This window comes from Podarcis cretensis (assembly GCF_951804945.1).
Source record: "Podarcis cretensis genome assembly, chromosome: 10".
In the NCBI taxonomy this organism is placed as follows: domain Eukaryota; kingdom Metazoa; phylum Chordata; class Lepidosauria; order Squamata; family Lacertidae; genus Podarcis; species Podarcis cretensis.
In genome coordinates, this window is record NC_137179.1 from 3,732,349 (window position 1) to 3,759,371 (window position 27,023).

General features: G+C 45.6%; 2 protein-coding genes across 7 annotated transcripts in view; one reads left to right on the forward strand and one right to left on the reverse strand.

Annotated features, from left to right (window-relative positions):
• Positions 1-569: 569 nt before the first annotated feature.
• On the reverse strand, positions 570-10,053 carry LOC307225276 (regenerating islet-derived protein 4-like; the record flags this gene model as incomplete). 3 transcript variants are annotated; one of them, XM_079993207.1, is made up of 5 exons in its annotated part: positions 570-820; positions 4,993-5,104; positions 5,655-5,801; positions 7,384-7,484; positions 9,990-10,053. In XM_079993207.1, 5 exons carry the CDS (start codon positions 10,051-10,053, stop codon positions 741-743), a joined length of 504 nt encoding a protein of 167 aa, XP_079849333.1. In that variant the 3' UTR covers positions 570-740. The 3 variants fall into 3 exon arrangements, with proteins under 3 accessions (XP_079849333.1, XP_079849331.1, XP_079849332.1); XM_079993205.1 differs by lacking the exon at positions 9,990-10,053 and adding an exon at positions 7,777-7,887; XM_079993206.1 differs by lacking the exon at positions 9,990-10,053 and adding an exon at positions 7,804-7,868.
• The window catches only part of LOC307225260 (C-type lectin-like), a 47,205-nt gene continuing 30,160 nt past the window's right edge, over positions 9,979-27,023 (forward strand). For 2 of the 4 annotated variants that reach the window (XM_079993174.1, XM_079993176.1), the window contains exon 1: positions 9,979-10,085. The gene's annotated coding sequence lies outside the window, so the exon portion shown is untranslated. Of the gene's footprint in view, positions 10,086-20,112; positions 20,234-27,023 lie in introns of those variants that run through there. The other 2 variants (XM_079993173.1, XM_079993175.1) reach the window with 1 other exon arrangement.

Consider the following 27,023-nt stretch of genomic DNA (forward strand, 5'->3'; position numbering starts at 1 on the left):
AAGTGAAGCTGACAACTTCCGCTCTTCGTTCTCTGTCCAGCTAAGGGCTAGAGAGGATGTGTGAGGAGCCGCTCACACAGCCTGCCATGTTTATTTCGTTTTCTTTGCTGTAAATAATAAAATGCTTGATGCCACAATTCCTGCACAAATTTGCTTTCGCTGACTCTGCTAGTGTGCTGTATATCGTGCACATGTCTTTCGGATGTGTGTCGATGCTTTCTACGGGACTCCGTCATGTGATCCTCCTGTTACAGATAGGTAGCCGTGTTGGTCTGCCATAGTCAAAACAAAATAAAAAAATTCCTTCCAGTAGCACCTTAAAGACCAACAAAGTTAGTTCTAGGTATGAGCTTTCGTGTGCATGCACACTTCTTCAGATATCTGAAGAAGTATCTGAAGAAGTGTGCATGCACACGAAAGCTCATACCTAGAACTAACTTAGTTGGTCTTTAAGGTGCTACTGGAAGGAATTTTTTTATTTTGATGTGATCCTCCTGTTAGTTCCACCCCCTGCGATTCAGGAATCACAGCAAGAAGATTGAAGTAGACAAACTCAAAAGCGCCACGTGTACTCAGAAGAGAGAGTTTACTGGTATCAACCCAGCCCAGAACAGATGACATTTAACCTCAGGCAGCCTGGGGGGCCAGGACACTGGGTGACTTGTGCCGTTGGGAAGGAAGGACCTCTCCTCTGGGACATTTCCATTTCTCCATGATTCTGGACATGTTGAAATCCTGATTTAACGTTTCTTCCCCAAAGGAACTCTGCACAGGAAGGGATGCTTCCCTGTACATGGCGCAGCTTTCCATTTTAAATAATCTGGAAGAAAAGAGATTTTTTATTTACATAAAACTTTTCTATTGCCCCTTCTCAGTTCATAATTTACAGAGTAGTCTGCAGATATATGAATGGTCTGTCTGTTGATCTTTCAGCTGGAAACCCAGCCAGATGGGCGGAGGTTGATGTTGATGATGATGATGATGAAACTATATTATTATTTTTGCAGTTTTATTTATTTATTAAAGTTCTTATGTTGCATCGGTAAACATTTTCATATTACATCACAAGGCTTATTATACTATAATTTTCAGCATGTATACAAAGTTTATATACTTAAAGAAGAAAGGGAAAAAAGGACAAAAAACTTTTATCTTTATCATTAATACATTGGTTTTCCAGTGTCCTAATTTCTTCCACTAACTTTTTCATTTCTTCTTTTTGTCCCCACCCCCACCCCCTCAATTTACTGGATTCGCTAATACTAATTCCTCTCATCAGTGCTTTCATTATATCCCTTATTATTGCTCGAGTACTTTGCCCTTTCTCATTAATTTGCCTTATGCCTAATAATTTTTTCCCTATTGTCAGGATTCCAGACGTCTCTCCCCCCTGCCAAGAACGCGGCAAGCTGACGGTTTAATTGCGCTCAGATTTATTAGTAGTTACACAGTAGTTACATTCCGAGCTCCCCAGCTCTAGTCCTCTGGTGAAGACGTTGAGCCAACTGAAGGACAGGCTTTTCGCGGAGACCACCAGGGAGCGCGTTGGAAGATGGCCGACAATAACATCTCTCTGACCCACACGAGGTAGTTTAGGGGCTGCTATGGGAAGTAGGCAGCCTTCCCTCCCACCAGGAGATGGTGGGACCCTGTCTTGCCAGCGGTGTTCATAATGCACCCCCTGATCCGAGAGATGGGGGTGCAGAACACTTGGCACGAGCCCTCGGTGAAGTCAGCTCTTCCTGACGCCGATTCCGATTAGCGCGTGCTGGTTGCTTCAGTCTGGATTTATAATTGGAAACAGATGATTGGAAATGAACCTGAAGCACATATATCAAGCAAAGTTCGATGATAAGACTGCTGAATAATGGATCTCTGCGACTGAGAGCGACGGATGGATAAGTAAATCTTTTCATATGACATCACTAAGAGACTGTGTGTTTGGAATGAAGGGGGGTGGAGGAAAAACTCTTTTTTCTCTATGTGATATGAAGTGATAAAAATAATCCTCCACTCCAGAAAGAAACAAGATCGCTGCGCTTTTTTAAGAAGCATAAGCAGAAGTTTAAGAGCTGTGTGGGAGATGGAAAAAAGATCGGTGGACGCTGAAGAATATTTATGACGCAGTCAAAAAATGGTGTCTTGCCAAGACAGGCTGCAGGAGAAAAGAGAAAGACGGGGGTGGAGATTCAGGAATGCATGAAGGAGAAGGAGTCTGAAACTGAAGTTTGACCTGACAGAGCCCCCTGTTCTATTTGATTTATTCTGCTAGCCTGGAAAAATAAAGGACAATGATGATTAATTTTGTCTACGGAGGTGCTGAACAGGGCGGTCCTGGACTAAACCCACACAGAGAGAGAAACCAGCTTTCAGTCGGCTTATGAGAATCATCAGAGATCGCAAAGAAAGGAATATGATAACAACAAGATGAAGAAAATATACAAAGAACTATCTGGTCTGAACTGGATAGAACTGATTAATGAATGCAGTAAAATAAGTGAAGTCTGGAAATAGCCGGAATTTTGGACTCGTGCGGAGCTTGATATATGGGTACTCCCAAAAAATTAAAAAATATGGCTGTATAATTTGGAACCAATGTGATTTGAATAATATGATGTGATTGGCCTGTCAATAAAAAATTATTAAAAAAAAAAAAAGAAGGACAGGCTTTTCGCCAACAGGACATACTCCATCGGCCGACTTACCTCCTGTTGGCCTGATGCTAAGCCTGGACTCTGCCCCTTCTGCTAGCCCATGGGGACTTGGGAACAGCATGTCCCTACTTTCCTGAATTAGTCTCTACCCTCCTCTGAGTGATGTCTAAAAGCTGCAGTTCCTCTGAAGCCTGGCCTGTCTCCATCTGACCTATGCTATCTTGGAAATTTCCAACCTTACAACTCTGCCCCTTCTGCTAGCCCATGGGGACTTGGGAACAGCCTGTCCCTCCTTCTCTGAATTGCCGTATTTTTCACTCTATAGGGCGCACCGGACCATAGGGTGCACCTAGTTTTTTGGGGGGAAATAAAGGGGGGGAATTATTTTTTTCCCCAGCCCCCAGAGGCTGTGCACGGCTTTGGCAGAAGCCAAGACAGTGAGGGGGATGGATCCCGCTCACTGTCTTGGCTTCCTTTTTAGCCACGGGGCTGGGGCGGGGGGAGCCTGAGCTTCCCCAGACCCCAGAATGGGTTCGGGAGCAGCAGCGAGGTTGCACTCAAGCTCGCCATCGCTCCTGGAGCTTGCTGGGCTGGGGATGGGGGAAGCCCGAGCATGCAACCTCATCTTCGCTCCCAGAGCTTGCCGCTATCCGCAAGCCTTCTGCCCGGTGGGAATTCCCGCCGGGCTCTGAAGACTTGCAGATAGCTGCCTGAAGCCCAGGGTGCTTGGTGCCGCACTCCCCGGGCTTCGGGCTGCAGGCAGCTACCTACAAGCCTGAAGAGCCCAGCGGATAGCTTCCTGAAGCCTGGAGAGCGAGAGGGGTCGGTGCGCACCGACCCCCCTCGCTCTCCAGGCTTCAGTGAAAGCCTGCATTCGCTCCATAGGATGCACACACATTTCCCCTTCATTTTTGGAGGGGGGAAAGTGCGTCCTATAGAGCGAAAAATGCGGTAATCTCTACCCTCCTCCGAGTGATGTCTAAAAGCTTCAGTTCCTCTGAAGGCTGGCCTGTCTCCATCTGACCTACGCTATCTTGTGAATTTCCAGCTGCATTCCTGGACAGGAGGAGCTTCAAGGAAGCCTCTATTTCCCCTGGCCTGCCACCCCTCCTCCTCAGAGTCTTCGCTGTGGCTCTGGGAGGGGACCTTCCTGAGACGTATCTTATTTACTGTTTGGCTATTATTGAAGATCCTCGCATCTAACCTCCATGGAGTGATGTGTCCATCTTTAGTTGTAAGTGTGTGGTAGGTGTTATAAGGAAGAAAACCTGCTCCTTTTCCCCTTATGGGGTATCCAAGAGCCCGTGTAAAGTCCCTATGTGGGTTCCCTATTGGTAGGAGAAAATAACAGAGGCCAACCAGAGAATATTGAGAAGGAAAGCAGCTAGTAAGCCTGATGTTTATTAAAGCTGTTGCAACAGGGTCCCCCACTCTTTCCACTCAGGAAGGGAGGAGAGGAACCCAGAACAATGGTGCACAAGCCCTTATATAGACTTTGGAAATTGCCCACCCTGTAGCCAGAGACCACCCCCCCCAAACATCATACAAACATCACCAGCAGAGATTTGAGTGTGTTGCTTCTCTCCTGTCTGCCTGATCATGCCTTATTATCTGATTGCCTTTTCTGGGTAGCCTGGCCAGTCCTTGGAGATGGTAAATCTCTTACACATATTGATAGTGTGCTCAGCTTAACATATACTTGCCAGAGTGTATTTACAGGAAGATGTAAGCAGCCCCTACAGTCCAAAGACAATTGGAAAACCCTAACCCTAACCCATTTCCTCCCTCCTTGCAGAGAAATATTTGAGGTGAATTTGGGAGAGTCAAAATGGCTCCAAGATTGTTCTCCTGCACTGTTTCAGACATGTGGTTTATACACTTATGTATGTGTTCGCCTTGTACATTTATGAACTTTATATATATATATATAAGACCTTATAACATAACATAGGGATCATGGCTTTTTAGAGGTCTGCCAATAACCATTTTATTCCTCCAAACAATGGATCATTCTCACCTCAATATACCTTAAAGCATGGGTAGGCAAACTAAGGCCTGGGGGCTGGATCCGGCCCAATTGCCTTCTAAATCCGGCCTGAAGACGGTCTGGGAATCAGTGTGTTTTTACATGAGTAGAATGTGTCCTTTTTATTTAAAATACATCTTTGGGTTATTTGTGGGGCATAGGAATTTGTTCTTTTTTTCTTCTTCCCCAAAATATAGTCTGGCTCCCCACAAGGTCTGAGGAACAGTGGACCGGCCCCCTGCTGAAAAGGTTTGCTGACCCCTGCCTTAAAGCACCTGCTCCTGGATGCAAATTGTGACGCCTCCAACTCACCTTCTGCCATCAGCTCGACACACAGCTGATCCCCATTGGCTTGTGAGGGCTGCCCAGGTGCCCAATTGTGATAGGAGATTACGGAGGAATCGGTCCATTTCCATGCTTTGCCCTGTAGAAAGACCAAAGAGGTGGGACTCTTTGCCGAGGAATAAGCAACAACTCTCTCCTCCCCTAAACTTAACACTGTGCCCATTGGTGGTAGAAGGTCCTGCTCAAGCAGTGAGGAGGTGCTTCTGGAGAAAAGTGAGGCTCCTCAATTCTGGAGGAGAGGGCTAGAGAAGTCTCCTAGCCAGGATGGCTATGTTCTGCCTCCACTGTTGGAGGCAGCAAAGCTTCTGGATCCCAGTTGCTGGAAACCACGGGAAGGGAAAGGGCCCTTGTGCTTGAATCCTGCTAACACGTTTCTCCCAGGCATCTGGGCTAGATGGATGCTAGACTAATTGGGCCATTGGCCAGATCCAGCAGATTCTTCTTAGGAGAAGCAGGTGGGCACAATGCCGTCTTCCTGCTCTACAGCTACACCTTAGATAAGGTAAACTTTATTCGCACTAGCCAACAGCCATGGCAACATAAAACAAGCAATATAGACCTTAGATAGACTGCAGTTCCCGCACTCAGAATACTGATAGAAAGGAGAAGCCAAGGTTGCTTCTACTGACCCTCGGAAGGTCGTAGGAGTGCAGTCCAATCCAGACAGGTTTCCCAGCTTTATAGAGGTTTTTGACATATGCAGCCACTACAGACATTTCTTGAGCATTCATGATGGAGGCCAGGTGGCCATTTCTCCCAGAAGATTGGCACTGCTCCTGGGAGAGATCACAGACAAAAGGTTTCACTTTAGAGAGCAGGAGATGCCACTTGAATTGGGTTGAACATCTCAGCAGGCTTCTAATCATTGTGCAACTCTGAGCAGTAAGAGGAGACATTTATCTTTTTCTTCTCCAAACCAGCATTCTTGCTCAACAAGAGGAAGGGTGTAAGCTGAAGGCAGGAAAACTGGCACAGGGGAACCCTAATTTACAGCTCCCTCCTGCCTTGTAACTGGCAGCTTGACTTATCCTTGACCAGAGTGATGTCATCATGCCATGTCTTCCCCACCCCCTCCCTGCCACACCATTGGCTGCTGCAGGTGGAAGGGAGAGAAATGTTTGATGTGCTGATGATGTCACACCACATGGATGAGGAGCCCTAAATAAGCTTCAGCCTTGTATACCTGAAGGAGCATCTCCACCCCCATTGTCCAGCCCAGACCCTGAAATCCAGCTCCGAAGGCCTTCTGGTGGTTCCCTCACTGCAAGAAGTGAGATTACAGGGAACCAAGCAGAGGGCCTTCTCAGTGGTGGCGCCCGTGCTGTGGAACGCCCTCCCAGCAGATTTCAAGGAGATAAAGAAATACACAACTTTTAGAAAACATCTGAAGGAAGTTTTTGAACACTTAATGTTTATTATGCTTTTATATACCGTATTTTTTGCTCTATAGGACGCATTGGACCATAGGAGGGGGAGAACAGGGGGAAAAATTCTCCCCCTCTCTGCTCAGTGCCCCTTCAGCGAAGCGGCAGGAGAAACTGAGCCCCTTCCATTTCTCCTCCCGCTTCGCTGAAGGGGCGCTGCTTCAGCAAAAGGAACCCGAAGCCTTCGGAGTGCGGTGCGAGTTCCCGCTGCGCTCCAAAGGTTTTAGGCGGCTATCCCTGAAGCCTCCAGAGTGAGAGGGGTCGGTGCGCACCAACCCCTCTCGCTCTCCAGGTTTCAGCGAAAGCAACACGAAGCCTCCAGAGCAGGGAGGGAGCGCTCCCTCTGCGCTTTGGAGGCTTCGTGTTGCTATCGCTGAAGCCAAGGAGCCTGCATTCGCTCCATAGGACGCACACACATTTCCCCTTCCTTTTTGGAGGGGAAAAAGTGCGTCCTATAGAGCGAAAAATACGGTATGTTGGAAGCTATACATATGTTGCAACCCAGCCAGATGGGCAAGGTACAATTATTATTATTATTATTATTATTATTATTATTATTATTATTGACATGCTATTAGGATAGAGCAGTCAAACAAATCAAGTGTGAAGTAGTGGGCAGAGTTCTGACTTAGTACCTAGGACACCTGCAGAACTGAAACTTGTTTAAGCAAAATTCCTTTGGATTTTCTACAAGATCTGATAAGATTCAGTTCAGTGCGTAAGATCGGGGCTGCTGCTGAAGTCTGGATGAGCCTTGAAGTATTGCCAAACTATACTGGTAGGGCTCTGCCCCACCTTGCCCTCGTGGCCAGCCTACCATGGGTACATGTGGAAAACGCTCACCGTTTAAAGCCTGCTAGATTATTGCAGAAAAAGAGGGGGAATAAGCATTCTCAGACTGCGCTCCCTGGTTTGCCCCAGGCCTGCTCCTTACCTCTGCCTCTGTAAACTTCAGGGGAACCTGGATGAAGAGTCCGTAGCAGCTTTTCTCAAAGAACATCCAGCCATTGGGGCAGGAAGAACCTGCTGAGCTGGCTAGAGAAGAGGGAAAACATGAGCTGTGGTCAAGAGACCTTGGCTTCGTGGATCAGAATACAGAAATACAACCGTTTCCTGCAGGTGGGGAAATCCACTCAGGGCATAAATAGGGGGCAGTAGACCTTTAATGGAAGGTTGCCTTTAATGGAAGACCAGTGAAGGCTGAAGCCAACAGCTGAGGGGAAAAGAGGGGAAGTTTTTTGGCTGGAGGCTGATGGACTTTCACCATCAAAATGTTGAACTCAAAGACTCCAGTGGTGACTACAGAACTTTTCCAAACACAACCCACCCCAAATTTCTCTAGTGAATGTCCCACATTTTCCTATTAAGAAGAGCCTGCTGGATTAGGCCACCGAACTAGTCCATCCTCCTGTTGGGAATTCCATTCCACCCTTTGCTGCAGATATGTGGATTGTTACATGTCACATGTCTGTTTACATTCCAGCACAGATTGTTGGCGTGAGCGGAACTTCCGCTCCGTATTGCTTCTGTTTTCTCTCTCCGAGAAGAACAGCAAGGAGAGAAGCCACATTTTCTTTGTCCTGATTTATGTATAATAAATGCGTAGTTTAGTATCGTATCCACGCCTCGGGCCTGATCTGTTGTGCAGTTTACACCGCTGAGTAATGTGTGCACTGCAGCTTGAGTCGTAGACACACGTCAGAGGAGGATGACTGATGGATCTCTGCAGCGGCAAGGCTGAGAGGGGAGACGCTCCAGCTGGGTCCGAGCCAGCTGGCTTTTCATCCCCGGTTCTGACACCTCCTGCTCTCACAGTAGCCAACCACATGCCTGTGGGAAACCTCAAAGCAGGATTCAAGCACAGGAGGCTTCTCCCCTCCTGCAGTTTCCAGCAAGTGGTATTCAGAAGCATTGCTTCCTCCAACTGTGGAGGCTTAGGCATGATTGCTAGCACCCATTGCTAGCCCTCTTCTCCTCCATGAATTGGCCCAATCCTCTTTTAAAGCCATCCAAATTGGTGGCCATTGCTGCTTCCTGAAGGAGCAAGTTCTATAGTTTAAATATGTGCTGCATGAAATGGGAACTTCTTTTATTATGGCCTAGGACCCTCGTACAGTGGTGCCTCGCAGGACGAACGCCTCGCAAAACGAAAAACTCGCAAGATGAAAGAGTTTTCCGTTTTTGAGTCGTTCCGCAAGACGAATTTCCCTATGGGCTTGCTTCGCAAGAAGAAAGCCCATAGGGAAATCTCCGGGGACCTCTTTTAAATGCAGGCGCTGGGGAGCAAAGCCTTTCGCCCCCCTCCGGCCTTCAGAAGAGGTCCAGGAAGGCCAGCGGGGGCTGAAAGGCTTTGCTCCCCACCGCCAGCATTTTAAAAGCGGTCCAGGATAGCAGGGAAGCGGGCTGCGCTTTCCAGCTATCCCAGACCGCTTTTAAAATGCTGGCCGTCGGGAGGAAAGACTTTAGCCCCCCGCCGGCCTTCAGAAGAGGTCCTGGACCTCTTCTGAAGGCCAGCGGGGGGCAAAAGTCTTTGCTCCCCCCCCGCCTGCCTTCCCGGGATAGTGGAGAAGTGCAGCGCGTTTTTCCGCTATCCCGGACGGCTTTTGAAGGCAGGCGGGGGGGGGGGAGCAAAGACATTTGCCCACCGCCTGCCTTCAGAAGACCTCTGCTGTCCCGGGGGCTTTTAAAATGCTGGGGCTCGGCAGCGAAGGCTTCGCTGCCGCCCGCCAGCATTTTAAAATCGCCCCGGGACAGCAGCAAAGCCCTCCTGTCCCCGGAGCTTGCGGGACGGGAGGTGGGGAGAAGGGCTTTTCTTCCCACCGCCAGCCTTCAGACTTCTGAAGGCTGGCGGTGGGAAGAAAAGCCCTTGTCCCCCCCCCCAGCCTTCAGAAGAGGTCGGGGGACAGACTGTCCCCGGACCTGGTCTGAAGGCGGTTTCCATAGGAACGCATTGATTGATTTTCAGTGCATTCCTATGGGAAACCGTGCTTCGCAAGACGAAAAACTCGTAAGAAGAAAAAACTTGCGGAACGAATTAATTTCGTCTTGCGAGTCACCACTGTACCTATGGGACCGCCTCTCCTGTTATGCCCCATGGAGGACCTAAAGGTCCATAAATAGCAACACCCTAGAGGTCCCAGGCCCTAAGGAAGTCAGATTAGCCTCAACCAGAGCCTGGGTCTTCTCAACACTGGCTCCGGCCTGGTGGAACGCTCTCTCTCATGAGACCAGGCCCCTGCAGGATCTGATTTCTTTCCGCAGAGCCTGTAAGACAGAGTTGTTCCGCCTGGCCTTCGGTTTGGGATCAATTTGATTCCCTCCCCCTCTTCCTTTTCCTTTCCCCTCCTGTGATAGAATTCCTATTTGGGGACTTCCCTGGCTTTTTTCTGGCCCATGTAGGACCAGTCTGGATAGTTGGCCTTGGTGAAGACTAGGCTTGTTCATGTCATACTAAGCTACCAGTTAGTGTCATTGGTGATGCAAGCATGAAGGAGTCCTCAAGCTGGGGGCCAACACCATAGGAGCCCATCCAGGATGTACCTTGCAGAAAGGAGATGACCAGGAAGCTCAGAAGGGGAAGATGGAAGGAAGCACCTGGTCCCATCTTTACCTGCCAGGAAAGAACAAAATGAAAAGGTAGATAGGCAGATAACTCCATGGAACAATTTCCAACTTCTGAACCCAAAAGCATCTGCATCAGCAAAAGCATTAGGCATTCATGTTCTGCTTTGAATGTGGCAGCTAGAGTGGTGACTGGGAGTGGCTGCCGAGACCACAAAACACCAGTCTTGAAAGACCAGCATTAGCTCCCAATATGTTTCTGAGCACAATTCAAAGTGTTGGTGCTGACCTTGAAAGCCCGAAACGGCCTCGGCCCAGTATACCTGAAGGAGCGACTCCACCCCCATTGTTCAGCCCTGAGGTCCACCTCCGAGGGCCTTCTGGAGGTTCCCTCCCTACGAGAAGTGAGGTTACAGGGAACCAGGCAGAGGGCCTTCTTGGTGGTGGCGCCCCCCCCCCTGTGGAACGCCCTCCCATGAGATGTTAAGGAGATAAACAACTATCTGACATTTAGAAGACATCTGAAGGCAGCCCTGTTTAGGGAAGTTTTTAATGTTTGATGTATTACGGTATTTTTAATCTTTTGTTGGAAGCTGCCCAGAGTGGCTGGAGAAACCCAGCCAGATGGGCATGGTATAAATAATAAATTATTATTATTATTATTATTATTATTATTATTATTATTATACTCCGCCGATCGGGCTGGGTTCCCCAGCCACTCTGGGTGACTTCCAACAGAACACCAAAATACAATAACCTATTAAACATTAAAAGCTTGCCTAAACAGGGCTGCCTTCATATGTCTTCTAAAAGTTTGGTAGGTTTTTCCCTCTAAGTAATAATTAATAAGTAATAAATTATTATTATTATTATTATTATTATTATTATTATTATTATTATTATTATTGAAACTGTAAAAGAATACTGCCAAAAGACCAGAGAGATCCCATATTCAAAACAACTTCTCCATTCAGTCGGTTCTTAATGCAATGGATGGGCTTCATGAAGTCATGCAAGTTTCCCATTGTCTGGTTTGAATTCACTAGGCTTCAGCGCCCCCCCCCCCCTCGTTCCTCTTTGAACCTCGCCAAGGTAATCCCACTGCCCACCACAAGGGGTGCTGCTGCCCACTTTGGGAACCATTGACCCAGAGTTACCTTTGTGGACCTGCTTCCCTTCGGAGCAACTTGTGAGAGTAATTTACTCATCTCTGTGGGCCTGCCTCCGATTAGCTTGCCAGAGTGACTAAAACATCTATTACTTTTATGCAAGATGTGAAGTATCTCTGCGCTATTTGATCTCCGAAAGGAATGGACATGAGAAGTAGCACAAACAAATTTGCATTAAAAAGCAGAGGTTCTGGTGGAGCATGTATGCATGTAGATAACATTTTCCGCCTTCCATTCTATTTCCTGAACATGCACCGAAGCGACTCAGAACCCAACCCAGGATTCCATCAGGTGGACGGACATCATTGCAATAGTCGTGGTTATCTGCAATCTTTTGCTCATTGCTCAGATACTTTCTTCCATAAGGAAATTTCTCCATGTACCAGAAGGCATAAAACAACTTCACGGTCAGGTGACCAGTTTCTTGGAATAAGCCAAAGAAACAAACATTTAATAAACTAGCAGCCTGCAACAAGACAGACTGTCTTGGCAGTAGCCTTAAAAAACACCACAACCTGCCTATTAGGTTTAATGGTTTAATTCTGATTTTAGTAATGCAGATAACGTTCATACAGTGGTGCCTCGCAAGATGAAATTAATCCGTTCCGCAAGTCTCTTCGTCAAGCGGTTTTCTCGTCTTGCAAAGCAAGCCCATTGACAGTTTAGCGGATTAGTGCTATTAGTGGCTTTTAGCGGCTTTTAGCGGCTTAGCGGCTTAGCGGCTTAGCGGATAAGCAGATAAGCGGCTTAGCGGCTTAGAAAAAAGGGGGGAGGAAAAAAACCCGCAGGAACTCGCAAGACATTTTCGTCTTGCGAAGCAAGCCCATAGGAAATTCATTTTGCGAAGCACCTCCAAAACGGAAAACCCTTTCGTCTAGCGGGTTTTCCGTCTTGCGAGGCATTCGTCTTGCGGGGCACCACTGTAGTAATCTTCTGAGGCTATTGGAAGAACAGCATATTCACCAATGGTGGTGTCAGGGAACTGCCATCGGAAGGACAGGTGGTGAGAAGGCTTCAGGAGAATAGGAGAGACAATTCTTCAGCAGAAGAGGGAACCAGTAGGGGGAGTGCGGGAGCTCCAAAGGAAAGGGAGTCGGAGGGGAGGCTCTGGGATACTTCCAGTGAGAACAGTGAGGAGGTATCAGAACAGCTTTTAAGGACCCCCACCCCCCGCCGGAAACTGTCACGCAGGGAATCCAGGAGGCGCATGTCCGTGAAACAGCTTTTATGTTGGAAACGTTTCCGCAAACGCCCACTGTCCGATTCTACCAGCGACTGACGGAGCCATGCTGAAGGGCTCCGCTCAAGGCAGGGTTTCACTACACTGAGTGAGCTCTGAGGGATCCAGTTTCAACGCACAAGCAGCTCATCATCCCACCACAGCAATCGGACAGTCCCTGAAAGCAGCTTGTGCAAAGAGAGGCATCATGAGCAACCCAGCCGGAGCCGGAGATGGGGGAGCAGCTGCAGCCGGTCCTAGCCTGGAAGAAAGGTACAGGATGTTGGAGGTACAGTTAGCTCTGCAAACGGCGAGGCTGGAGGAGAGGAGGGCTCATGATGCAGAAAAGGGGAAAGCCGCCCAGCTCTCGAGGAAAGTGCCAGGACTGGTGCAGAAGTTTGGGGGTGATCCCAGGAATTATCAAGCCTTCAGGACAGAGATGCAATATGCCCTCAATCTGCAGTTTGATGATTTTCCTGATGAGGATTCGAGGGTTGCTTATGTGATTGGGCATCTCGAAGGCGGGGCCAAGGATTGGGTGAGGCCACTAATGGCAGCCAATAATGAAGCCCTAAGGGACACAAGGAAGTTTTTTCGCGCCATGGATCTGATGTTTTCCAGCGAGATTGAGCAGGGAGTGGCGCGCAGGCAGTTAATGGCGTGTAAACAAGGGAACCGATCTGTCCGTGAGTACTGGACTGAGTTCACCATGTTGATCCATAAATTAGGATGGGATTTGTCAGCGGAACCGATACAAATGCTGTTCGAAGAAGGACTATCTTCGGCAGTGAAAGACGAACTTTCCCGGGGGCCCAGGGCGGAGTCTATGGACCATCTGACTAAATCAGCGCTGGCCATAGGATCACGCCAGGAGGCCAGAGCCTTGGAGAAGCGGGAAGGGAAAGGGGAGCGTTGGAGGGATTTCCGCATTCCAGAGATGCCAGAGCAGCCTTCTCTGCCAGCAGAGCCGATGGAAATCGGAACAGCGCGCGCGCGCGCAATTTCAAACCCCAGTGAAGGGCGGAAGAAGGAGGGAAAAGGCGCCAAGAAATGTTTTCTCTGCCAACAGCCAGGTCATTTTGCCAGAGTTTGTCCGCAAAGAAAGGAATGGCAAGGAATGGCGGGAGCTGTTGGGGAGGAGGGAGAAGGAGCTAAGGAGCAAGTAAAAGCCAACGCCTGGCTGCCACCGACGGGGCACAGCAGCCAGGCCAAGGAACAGTAAATGTGCCCACGCCAGAACCCCCAAGACCAGCTCTTGTAATAGAGGTATTGCTGGAGCTGGCAAACGGACACCCACTAAAAGTGAAGGCGCTATTAGACTCAGGCAGCTCCTGCAACTTTATGAGTAAGGAGTTTGCAGCCGCCCATCAGATACAGACCATTCCTTTAAAAAATCCCCTGCAGGTGACCACGATTGATGGGAGGGCGCTGTTGGGGGGAGAAGTAGACCAGCAGACTGTCCCCATGACAATGAGGGTGGCAAGACACACGGAACGGATAGCGTTTAATATAGCCACGTTGGGAGGAGCGCCCATCATTTTGGGGATGAGCTGGCTAGCGCTGCATGATCCGCTTGTGGGATGGCATCAGAGAGTGGTTTCCTTTGGGTCAGCACATTGTATGGGACACTGCACAGAAAAAGGGGGCCAAGTAGGCACTCAGGCCACGTTAGCAAAGATAGAAGCAATGGATCAAGGTAGGGTACCACGACAATATGCAGATTTTGCCGACGTCTTCAGCGAAAGGGAAGCAGATAAACTACCCCCGCACAGACCCTTTGACTGCCAAATCAACTTACTTCCAGGAGCGCAATTGCCAGTGGGCAAGGTGTATGCAATGTCTGACAGAGAGATGCAGGAGCTAAGGGAGTTTATTGACAAAAACCTCAAGCGTGGGTTCATCAGGGAGTCACGAGCGGTGGGGGGTAGCCCAGTGTTCTTTGTAGACAAAAAAAACTCGGACAAACCGAGATTAATTGTGGATTTCAGGGCCCTAAACGCAGTGTCCGAACCCGTGACTTTCCCTATGCCCAGAATCGATGACATTCTGACCCGGGTGAGAAAAGGGAAGATTTTTACCAAGCTGGACCTGAGGGGGGCGTATAACCTGATACGTATGAGAAAGGGAGATGAGTGGAAAACCACTATGTTCACCCCCTTGGGGGCATTTGAGTACTGCGTTATGCCTTTCGGCCTCCAGGCGGGTTCAGCAGTATTTCAATCATTCATGAATCACGTACTAGGACCATTGCTGTACAAGAACTGCGCTGCGTTCTTGGACGATGTACTGGTGTACTCAGAGGATGAAGAGCAGCATGTGCGAGATGTACGAGAAGTACTGAGCAAACTGCAAGAAAACCAGCTGTGGGTGAAACTGGAGAAGTGTCAGTTTCACACCAGGGAGGTGGAATTCCTTGGGTACCGGTTGTCGGACAAGGGGCTGGCCATGGATCCTAGCAAGGTGCAAGCGGTGCTGGAATGGAGGCCACCGAAAACTAAGAAAGATGTGCAGAGGTTTTTGGGGTTCGGAAACTTCTATCGGAAGTTCATCAAGAACTTCGCCCATTTAACAGCCCCCATCACGGATTGTCTCAGCAGTAAGAAGAAATTTGTCTGGACGGAAGAAGCGCAGCGAGCTTTCGAAAGTTTAAAGAGGGCGTTTGCTTCGGAAGAACAACTCTTACACGTGGATCTGCAGCAGCCGATGAGGGTGGAAACCGACGCGTCTGACAGAGCGGTGGGCGCCGTGCTCCTGCAGCCAGGAGCGAATACGTCGGAATGGAGGCCGTGTGCCTTCTTCTCGAGGAAATTGAACAAGTCTGAGAGGAATTATACAGTGTACGACAGAGAATTACTCGCTGTCCACGAAGCGTTCAAGAGATGGAGACACCTGTTGATTGGGGCGCAACACAAGGTTCAAGTGCGGACAGACCACAAAAATCTAGAATACTGGAGAACAGCCCGAGTATTGAACCAGAGACAAGTAAGATGGGCGCAAGAGTTCTCCAAGTTCAATTTTGAAATTCGCTACGTGCCAGGGGCTGAGAATGTCAGGGCGGACGCTCTCTCCAGAAAACCTGAGTACTTGGAGGGGGAAGGAGGGGCGGAAGAAAGACATATCATCCAAGGGACCACTGGGTTTGTGGGGCGGCATTGGTGGGGCAAAGAGAACTGGTAGAGGGTATTGAAAACGATGAATATGCCCAAGAAAAACTTAGGGAACTCAGGGAGACAGGTGAGAACGCAGGGGGGTTTGAGGAAAAGAACGGAAAACTATATTACAAAGGGGCGCTCTACATACCAGGTGGGGAACTAAGAGGGCGGGTGCTTAAACAGTTGCATGACAGCCCCACGGCGGGGCACTTCGGGCAGCACAAGACCATGTGGTTGGTTACCAGGGAGTTTTGGTGGCCCAAGGTGCGGGAAGACGTGCGGGAGTATGTCAGGGGATGCGACAGGTGCCAAAGAGCAAAGGGAGAGAGGTTGGCGCCAGCAGGGTTATTAGAACCCTTACCCACCCCAGAAAGGCCATGGGAGATGGTATCCATAGACTTCATGACCGATCTACCGAGATCCAAAGGGAAAACCGCGGTCATGGTGGTGGTAGATCTACTAACTAAGATGTGCCACTTTATAGCTTGTTCACATGCAGTGACAGCGGAAGAAACCGCAAGGTTGTTTGTGGAGCACATTTTTAGGTTGCATGGCGCCCCCTTGAGGGTTTTGAGCGACAGAGGAAAACAATTTACTTCTAGGTTCTGGAGGAAACTAATGGGCATGTTGCATGTGGAGGTAAGTTTTTCCACCGCCAGGCACCCAGAAACAAATGGGCAAGCAGAAAGGGCAAACGGGGTTTTGCAACAATATCTGAGGTGTTATGTAAAGGACAGAGAAACTGATTGGGTAGACTGGTTACCTCTGGCAGAATTTGCCTATAACAACGCGGAGAACGTGTCCACAGGGATGAGTCCCTTTCTAGCCAATTATGGGTGTCATCCTCGGGCGTTTCCAGGAGAGGGCGGGGGAAGGTGGAGTGTACCTGCAGCGGAAAATTTTGTTGAAGAGATGGAAGCGATCCACCGTCAGCTCCAACTCAACTTAGAGAAAGCCAAAGAAGAATATAAGAAGCAAGCAGACAGAAATAGGAGGGAAGGCGAAACCATAAGGGTGGGTAACCGGGTGTGGCTATCCACCCAAGGACTGCCGTTCAAGGGAGGGTGTAAGAAATTGAGACCCAAACGGTTGGGACCCTTTGAGGTCATACAGCAGGTCAACCCAGTAGCATTCAAACTCCGATTGCCCAGTCACATGAAATTGCACCCAGTATTTCACAGGTCATTACTGTCGCCATACAGAGAGGGATGTGAGTGGGGGGAACATGAGAGGGAGGTCACCCGGACACCCGTCATAGAAGAGAGAGAACGCAACATGGATGTGGCAGGGATCATTGATTCCAGGTGGAAGGGGAATCAGGTGGAATACTTGGTAGAATGGGAGGGGGAGGAAGAGTCAGAAAACACATGGGTACCGGCAGAGGAAGTCAAAGACGAGATTTTAATAGAAACGTTTCATCGGCGTTTCCCAAGGAAACCACAACCAGTGGCAAGGTTTAGGAGGGAACACTTCGGGACTACAGATGAGGAAGGGGAGTTTGAAGGGTTCCCAGAGTCGGGAGTGGAGGTGGAAACAGATTCCGACGAAGGAGAGGAAGAGGGGGAAAGAGGCGGAAGGCCGTGGTTAGAAGTGTTTGAATCCTCGGAGGATGAGGGGAGTTCCTTCCAGGGATTTCCGTCCTCGCCGCCAGTAAGAGAAGAGGCGGGAGGGGGTGAAGGGGGCCCTGGGGGGGAGGTGGATGTCAGGGAACTGCCATCGGAAGGACAGGTGGTGAGAAGGCTTCAGGAGAATAGGAGAGACAATTCTTCAGCAGAAGAGGGAACCAGTAGGGGGAGTGCGGGAGCTCCAAAGGAAAGGGAGTCGGAGGGGAGGCTCTGGGATACTTCCAGTGAGAACAGTGAGGAGGTATCAGAACAGCTTTTAAGGACCCCCACCCCCCGCCGGAAACTGTCACGCAGGGAATCCAGGAGGCGCATGTCCGTGAAACAGCTTTTATGTTGGAAACGTTTCCGCAAATGCCCACTGTCCGATTCTACCAGCGACTGACGGAGCCATGCTGAAGGGCTCCGCTCAAGGCAGGGTTTCACTACACTGAGTGAGCTCTGAGGGATCCAGTTTCAACGCACAAGCAGCTCATCATCCCACCACAGGTGGTAAATGGTGGTGGTGACAGAAAGGTTGTGTGAAAGCTTCTTACTGCTCAGCACAAAATAGACTGTAGAAGTGGACCCAAGGTCCTCAGTCTTTTTTTCGGTTCCACCACCGAAACTTTCCATCTTTTTCTTAAAGCCAAATGCCCCAATGCAAAGTACAGGCTCCCCAAGAGTGCATCTGACAAGCAGAAGGGGTCTGAGGAAAGCAGGGTGAACATGGGTACTGATGGAATTGTAGAATTGTGGAATGGGAAAGTTCTCCAAAGGTCCTCTAGTCCAAACCCTTGCGACACAGAAATCGCAACTGAAGCATCCATGAGAGGTGGCCATCCAAGCTCTGTTTAAAAAGCTCAAAGGAACCAGAGTCCACCAGGGAGTCTGTTCCTTTGCCAAACAGCTCTTACCGCCAGAAGGTTCTTCCTAATCTTGAGTCAGAATCTCCTTTCTTATCATCTGAGTCTACTGGTTCAGGTCCTCCACTGCAGAGCAGCAGAAAGCAAGCTTGCTCCATCTTCCATGTGATTCGTGCTTCAGATTTGTGGAGATGGCTATCTCATTCAAAGCAAAGTGGTTTAGCTGTGTGCCGTTAGTTAACGTTTCCGGGAAGTTATTAGCCGAATCCTCTGGAGGATGGAGAAATAATATTTTTGAACAAGGAGTACAAGATGGGGTGATGGTTTGGGAGATTTTGTGTGCCTAACAGGAGCTATTGATGCAACACTGTAATACAAGGGTCACACGAGTGGTGGCAGGTGATTCTTTCAGATTAGAGCCTTTTCAAGAAAAAAACAAAATGACGCAAACCTTCTTAGAAATAGTAGAAGGTGACAGCAGTCACAAAATTAAAAGACGCCTGCTTCTCGGGAGAAACTGGAACGTGTCCAGAGGAGGGCAACCAAAATTCTCAAAGGCCTGGAAACGATGCCTTATGTGGAACGGCTAAGGGAGCTGGGCATGTTTAGCCTGGAGAAGAGGAGGTTAAGGGGTGATATGATAGCCATGTTCAAATATATAAAAGGATGTCACATAGAGGAGGGAGAAAGGCTGTTTTCTGCTGCTCCAGAGAAGCGGACACGGAGCAATGGTTCCAAACTACAAGAAAAAAGATTCCACCTAAACATTAGGAAGAACTTCCTGACAGTAAGAGCTGTTTGACAGTGGAATTTGCTGCCAAGGAGTGTGGTGGAGTCTCCTTCTTTGGAGGTCTTTAAGCAGAGGCTTGACAACCATATGACAGGAGTACTCTGATGGTGTTTCCTGCTTGGCAGGGGGTTGGACTCGATGACCCTTGTGGTCTCTTCCAACTCTATGATTCTATGAAAAGCGATGACAAACCTAGACAGCATCTTAAAAAGCAGAGACATCACCTTGCCAGCAAAGGTCCGTATAGTTCAAGCTCTGGTTTCCCACTTCTGAACCCAAAAGCATCTGCATCAGCAAAAGCATTAGGCATTCATGTTCTGCTTTAAATGTGGCAGCTAGAGTGGTGACTGGAAGCGGCTGCCGAGACCACAAAACACCAGTCTTGAAAGACCAGCATTAGCCCCCAGTACGTTTCTGAGCACAATTCAAAGTGTTGGTGCTGACCTTGAAAGCCTGAAACGGCCTCAGCCCAGTATACCTGAAGGAGCATCTTTTTCTTTGTTGTTTCTCTCTCTCTCTCTCTCTTTTTCGTTCTGTCTTTTCTGTTGTCTTAATGTTTGGTGTTGTATAATGAATTGAAACTAATAAAAATTAAATTAAAAACAAAACAAAGTGTTGGTGCTGACCTTGAAAGCCCAAAACGGCCTCAGCCCAGTATACCTGAAGGAGCATCTCCACCCCCATCATCCAGCCCGGACACTGAGGTCCAGCTCTGAGGGTCTTTTGGTGGTTCCCTCACTGCAATAAGTGAGTTTACAGGGAACCAGGCAGAGGGCCTTCTTGGTGGTGGCGCCTGCCCTGTGGCACACCCTCTCACCAGATGTTAAGGAGATAAACAACTAACTGACATTTAGAAGACATCTGAAGCCAGCCCTGCTTGGGGAAGTTTTTAATGACTGATGTTTTAATGTATTCTTAATCTTTTGTTGGAAGCTGCCTGGAGTGGCTGGGGAAAGCCAGCCCGCTCGAAGGGGTATAATAATAATAATAATAATAATAATAATAATAATAATAATAATAATTTATTATTTATTATTTATACCCCACCCATCTGCCTGGCTCCCAACAGAACACCACAATACAATAACCTATCAAACATTAAAAGCTTCTGTAAACAGGGCTGCCTTCATATGTCTTCTAAAAGTTTGGTAGTTATTTTTCTCTAAGTAATAAATAAATACGTAATAAATTATTATTATTATTATTATTATTATTATTATTATTATTATTATTATTGAAACTGTAAAAGAATACTGCCAAAAGACCAGAGAGATCCCATATTCAAAACAACTTCTCCATTCAGTCGATTCTTAATGCAATGGATGGGCTTCATGAAGTCATGCAAGTTTCCCATTGTCTGGTTTGAATTTACCCATACTTCAGCGCGCCCCCCTGCACCCCTCGTTCCTCTTTGAATCCCTGCAAGGTAATCCCACTGCCCACTTTGGGAACCATTGACCCAGAGTTACCTTTGTGGTCCTGGTTCCCTTCGGAGCAACTTGTGAGAGTAATTTACTCATCTCTGTGGGCCTGCCTCCGATTAGCTTGCCAGAGTGACTAAAACATCTATTACTTTTATGCAAGATGTGAAGTATCTCTGCGCTATTTAATCTCCGAAAGGAATGGACATGAGAAGTAGCACAAACAAATTTGCATTAAAAAGCAGAGGTTCTGGTGGAGCATGTATGCATGTAGATAACATTTTCCGCCTTCCATTCTATTTCCTGAACATGCACCGAAGCGACTCAGAACCCAACCCAGGATTCCATCAGGTGGACGGACATCATTGCAATAGTCGTGGTTATCTGCAATCTTTTGCTCATTGCTCAGATACTCTCTTCCATAAGGAAATTTCTCCATGTACCAGAAGGCATAAAACAACTTCACGGTCAGGTGACCAGTTTCTTGGAATAAGCCAAAGAAACACACATTTAATAAATTAGCAGCCTGCAACAAGACAGACTGTCTTGGCAGTAGCCTTAAAAAACACTGCAACCTGCCTATTAGGTTTAATGGAAATATTTCTGATTTTAGTAATGCAGAGAACGTTCATAGTAATCTTCTGAGGCTATTGGAAGAACCAGCATATTCACCAATGGTTGTAAATGGTGGTGGTGACAGAAAGGTTGTGTGAAAGCTTCTTACTGCTCAGCACAAAATAGACTGTAGAAGTGGACCCAAGGTCCTCAGTCTTTTTTTCGGTTCCACCACCGAAACTTTCCATCTTTTTCTTATAGCCAAATGCCCCAGTGCAAAGTACAGGCTCCCCAAGAGTGCATCTGACAAGCAGAAGGGGTCTGAGGAAAGCAGGGTGAACATGGATACTGATGGAATAGTAGAATTGTGGAATAAGAAAGTTCTCCAAAGGTCCTGTAGAAGAGGTGGAAGTCAAGGTCCTGTAGAAGAGGTGGAAGTCAAGAAAACTTCCCGGTGATTGTTTAGTTATATTTAACTCAATCGAAATGAAGAACACAATACTAAGAACAAGCTACCAAAGAAAATTAATGATTGGAGGCTGCCCAATTATTATTTTTAAAGAAATCCCAATCAGGATTCTGTGCAAAAGGGAAGGATATAGACAAATAACAAGTGTCTTGAAAAGAAATACAATACAGTACAAATGGGAATTCCCAGAAGGGATTTCCTTCTATTACAAGAACAAAAGGTTTAAATTGACAGATACACAAGAAGTGAATAAGTTTCTGAGAAGATATGAAAAGGATCTTGGAAAAGAAGAAGAAAGTCCTGGAGGAGGAGAGATGAGCATAGAAGGGGGGAGGGGAAGAAAGGAGAAGGAGGTTGAAGGGACGGAGAGGAGGGGGGAGAGGTGGAGGAAGAAGCAGAAGAGGTGGAATCGGGGGAGGAGGAGAAGGGGGAAGATGAGGAAACTATTGGAAATAGAAGTACTAGAATTTAAATTAGAAATTAGGATAAAGCGCACACTAGTTAAATATAGAAATGACCCTTAAATTTTTGTCCTGGAATGTGAACGGTCTTAACGAAAAGTCTAAGAGAAATAAATTTGAAAAGATTTTAAAGAAAAAGAATATTGATGTGATTTGTTGCCAAGAATCACATGTCACCAAAAAACACAAACATATTTTGATAAATAAAAAGTTGGGAATAGAGTTTATCAATTCAGACTTCAAGGAAAAAAGAGGGGTAGTAATTTATGTGAAGGAGAAATTAAAACCTAAATTAATATGTAAGGACGAAGAAGCAAGAATCCTAGGAGTACAAATCAACTATCAGGGAGAAAAACTCAATGTGGTAACGGTCTATGCGCCAAATACGAATAAAATGGAGTTTTTTAAGAAACTGGAACAAACATTACCGGATTTAGAGAACAATAATTTGGTTTTATTTGGAGATCTAAATGGAGTGCCAATACCAGAATTAGACAGAAGCTTGAAAAGGAAGAACTTAAATCGAGGGAAACTTCCAAGATCGTTTAATGACCTCGAGGAAAATTTAGATTTAATAGATATATGGAGACACAAAAACCCAATGACGAAGCAATTCACCCACTTTTCAGAGCCACATCAGAGTTGGAGCAGGCTGGATCAGATATGGATCTCAAGAGAATTAACAATAAGAGTGTCGAAATGTGAGATACAAGCTAGAACACTATCTGATCATAGTTCAATAATGTTACCCTTAAAATGGGAGACCCAGGGTATGTACAGATGGAGAATGAATGATTATTTATTTGAGAAAGAGGATGTGATTGAAAAGGCTAAATCCACCTTGAAAGAATATTTTGATTTAAATATTAACAAAGAAATAAATATGGATGTAGTCTGGGATGCTAGCAAGGCAGTGTTAAGAGGTTTTTTGATACAACAAAATAGTCATAGAAAAAAGGTGAGAGAACAAAAAAAGAAGAGTTACTTACCCAACTAAGAGAATGTGAAAAGAATTTGATAGAGAAACCGAATGATGAAAGAAATAAGCAATTGTATAAGATGTTACAAACACAATATTCAATATTAATAAACCAAGAGGTGGAATGGGGAATTAAGTTAATGAAACAAAAAATTTTCGAGTCTGCAAATAAAGCTGGAAAATTCCTGGCGTGGCAATTAAGAAAAAGGAGAAAACAAAATGTGATTAATAAAGTAAAAATAGAACAAGTTTTGGAGGACCCTAAGGAAATAAAAAAGAGCTTCCTTAAATTCTATGAAAAGTTATATAAAAGAGAGGAAGAAGATGTAATAGAAATAGGAAAATACCTAGAAGAAAAGAAAGTCAACAGTTTATCAGAGGAGAAAAAGAGCCTATTAAATAAACCCATAAAAGCAGAGGAAATTCAGGAGGCAATAAAGAAGATGATACTAGGGAAAGCTCCGGGGCCAGACGGCTTTTTGGCCAAGTACTACAAAGTCCTAGAAGAACTCGTAACCCCGGTGCTCTGTGAAGTAATGAATGAGATTTTAAGAGATGGAAGAATACCAGCGTCCTGGAAAGAAGCATACATTACGCTAATACCTAAACCAGATTGGATAAACTTAATATTAAGAACTACAGACCGATTTCATTATTAAATAATGATTATAAGATCTTCGCAGACGTAATGGCGAGTCGACTTAAAAAGTGTTTAGCCAATTTCATTCATTCTTACCTAATAGGCAAATAAAAGACAACATAAGACATACAATAAATCTCATTGAATACTTAGAATGTAAAAATGAAATCCCCGCGGTATTAATGTTCATCGACGCCAAAAAGGCTTTTGACAATGTATCCTGGTATTTCCTATTAAAATGTCTGGAAACAGCAGGGATAGAGGGCACATTCCTGGAAGGAATAAAAGCAATTTATTCGCAACAAAGTGCTAAATTAATTATTAATAACAACTTAACTGAATCTTTTGAAATTTTGAAGGGTACAAGACAGGGGTGCCATCTATCACCTCTTTTGTTCATTATGGTGTTAGAAATAATTACAAATAAGATAAGGAAAACTTCAGAGATACGCGGAATAAGAATTGGAGTAAAAGAATATAAATTGAAAGCATATGCCGATGATCTTATGTTGTCGTTGGGAGATCCAAAAAAAAAGTGTCAGTAAAGTGATAAATCTGTTAGAAGAATTTGGAAAGCTATCCGGCTTCAAATTAAATAGAACAAAAACTGAAATGGTGACTAAAAATATGAAAGAAGAGCTAAAAAACCATCTGGAATCACAGACTGGGATTAAAGTAACTAAAAAAGTAAAATACATGGGAATTTGGCTAACGATGAAGAATATCAATTTAATGGAAGACAATTATACAAACACATGGAAAGAAATAAAGAAGGATCTGGATACCTGGAACAGAATAAAACTCTCTTGGTCGGGAAGAATGGCGGCAATTAAGATGAGCCTATTACCAAAATTGCTGTTTTTATTTCAAAATATACCGATAATCAGGGGAACCTCAGTATTTAAAGATTGGCAGAAAGTACTCTCTCAATTTATTTGGCAAGGAAAAAGGCCAAGAATTAGATTCAAATCACTTACGGATCAAAGAGATAGGGGAGGATTTGCGGTTCCAAATTTGAAGTTGTATTATGAAGCCTCGTGCCTTTGCTGGGTTAAAGATTGGATGACTATTAAAAACACAGACTTGTTAGATTTAGAAGGCTTCAATATAAGATTCGGCTGGCACGCTTATCTGTGGTGTAATAAGGAAAAGGTCCACAAAGGATTTTCTAATCATATTATTAGAGGGCCACTGCTGGAAGTATGGGAGAGAAACAAAAAAACTATTGGAAAGAAGCACCCCCTGTTGGTTATCACCAATCAACATCCTAACAATAAATATATATATATATTGAAGGAGAAAGATGGACTTATGAAGATTTGCTAGTAAAAACAGAAAATAGATGGAAGAATAGGCCATATGAAGAGATAAAGAATAAACTGACAGGCTGGATCCAATTTCATCAAATCAATGCTTTATGGACTGAAGATAAAAAGATTGGGATGAACGAAAAAAAAAATCCAGATTCCAGGTAGAAATATTAGAAAACAAATCAAAACTCTTATCAAAAATTTACAGCCAACTGCTTGAAAGGGACACCAAAGATGAAGAAATAAAAGAAGTAATGGTGAAATGGGCGATAGACTTTGGATACAACATAGAGTTTGATAAGTGGAAGAAACTTTGGAATAAAGGTATGAAATTCTTGGCATGTACAACACTTAGAGAGAACATGGAAAAAATGATGCACAGGTGGTACATCACGCCTGTAAAATTAGAAAAAATGTACAAAACTGGAGACAAATTATGCTGGAAATGTAAGATTAAGGAAGGCAATTTTTACCACATGTGGTGGTCTTGTGAAGTAATTAGAAAGTTTTGGGAAATAATTTACAATGAATTAAAAAAAAAATATTTAAATATACCTTCACAAAAAAAACCCCAAGGCCTTCCTTCTGGGGATAATTGGAGAAGAAATTAAAAAGGAAGCCCAAACACTTTTCCAATATGCAACAGTGGCTGCTAGAACACTAATTGCACAAAACTGGAAGACGTCAAAAATCCCAACTATAAATGAGTGGCAATCTAAATTATTTGATTATATAGAATTGGCAAAAATGACACAGAATATAAGAAACAAAAAAGGTACAAAGTTTAATAATGAGTGGAATAAATTTATGACATATATTGAAACAGATGCAAAAAATTTAAAAATCACAGTCGGCTTGATGTAACGCCCGTGACATAAAGAGTCTTAAGAAAACGAAACTGCAGATAGAAAACCCTTTGTAACATATTCCGAAACCGAGTTGAAGGGAAGTCAATTACTGTTGTGTGATCTAGTTATTTAGTTATTGTAGGTTTAATCTGCTGGTGTTTTGTGTTATGCAATGTTTCTTTTTTCTTTGTTGTTGTTTTTTTCTCTCTCTTTTTTTGTTCTGTCTTTTCTGTTGTCTTAATGTTTGGTGTTGTATAATGAATTGAAACTAATAAAAATTAAATTGAAAACAAAACAAAGTGTTGGTGCTGACCTTGAAAGCCCAAAACGGCCTCAGCCCAGTATACCTGAAGGAGCATCTCCACCCCCATCATCCAGCCCGGACACTGAGGTCCAGCTGTGAGGGTCTTTTGGTGGTTCCCTCACTGCAATAAGTGAGTTTACAGGGAACCAGGCAGAGGGCCTTCTTGGTGGTGGCGCCTGCCCTGTGGCACACCCTCTCACCAGATGTTAAGGAGATAAACAACTACCTGACGTTTAGAAGACATCTGAAGCCAGCCCTGCTTGGGGAAGTTTTTAATGACTGATGTTTTAATGTATTCTTAATCTTTTGTTGGAAGCTGTCTGGAGTAGCTGGGGAAACCCAGCCAGATGGGCGGGGTATAATAATAATAATAATAATAATAATAATAATAATAATAATAATAATTTATTATTTATACCCTGCCCATCTGGCTGGGTTTCCCCAGCCACTCTGGGTGACTTCCAACAAAACACCAAAATACAATAACCTATTAAACATTAAAAGCTTTCCTAAACAGGGCTGTCTTCAGATGTCTTCTAAAAGTTTGGTAGGTTTTTCCCTCTAAGTAATAAATAAGTAATAAAATGATGATGATGATGATGATGATGATGATGATGATGATGATGATGGAAGCTGTAAAAGAATACTGCCAAAAGACCAGAAACAACCCATATTCCAAACAACTTCTCCATTCAGTTGATTCTTAATGCAATGGATGGGCTTCATGAAGTCATGCAAGTTTCCCATTGTCTGGTTTGAATTCACTAGGCTTCAGCGCCCCGCCCCTTGCACCCCTCGTTCCTCTTTGAATCCCCGCAAGATAATCCCACTGCCCACCACAAGGAGTGTTGCTGCCCACTTGTGGGGAACCATTTACCCAGAGTTACCTTTGTGGACCTGGTTCCCTTCGGAGCAACTTGTGAGAGTAATTTACTCGTCTCTGTGGGCCTGCCTCCGATTAGCTTGCCAGAGTGACTAAAACATCTATTACTTTTATGCAAGATGTGAAGTATCTCTGCGCTATTTAATCTCCGAAAGGAATGGACATGAGAAGAAGCACAAACAAATTTGCATTAAAAAGCAGAGGTTCTGGTGGAGCATGTATGCATGTAGATAACATTTTCCGCCTTCCATTCTACTTCCTGAACATGCACCGAAGTGACTCAGAACCCAACCCAGGATTCCATCAGGTGGACGGACATCATTGCAATAGTTGTGGTTATCTGCAA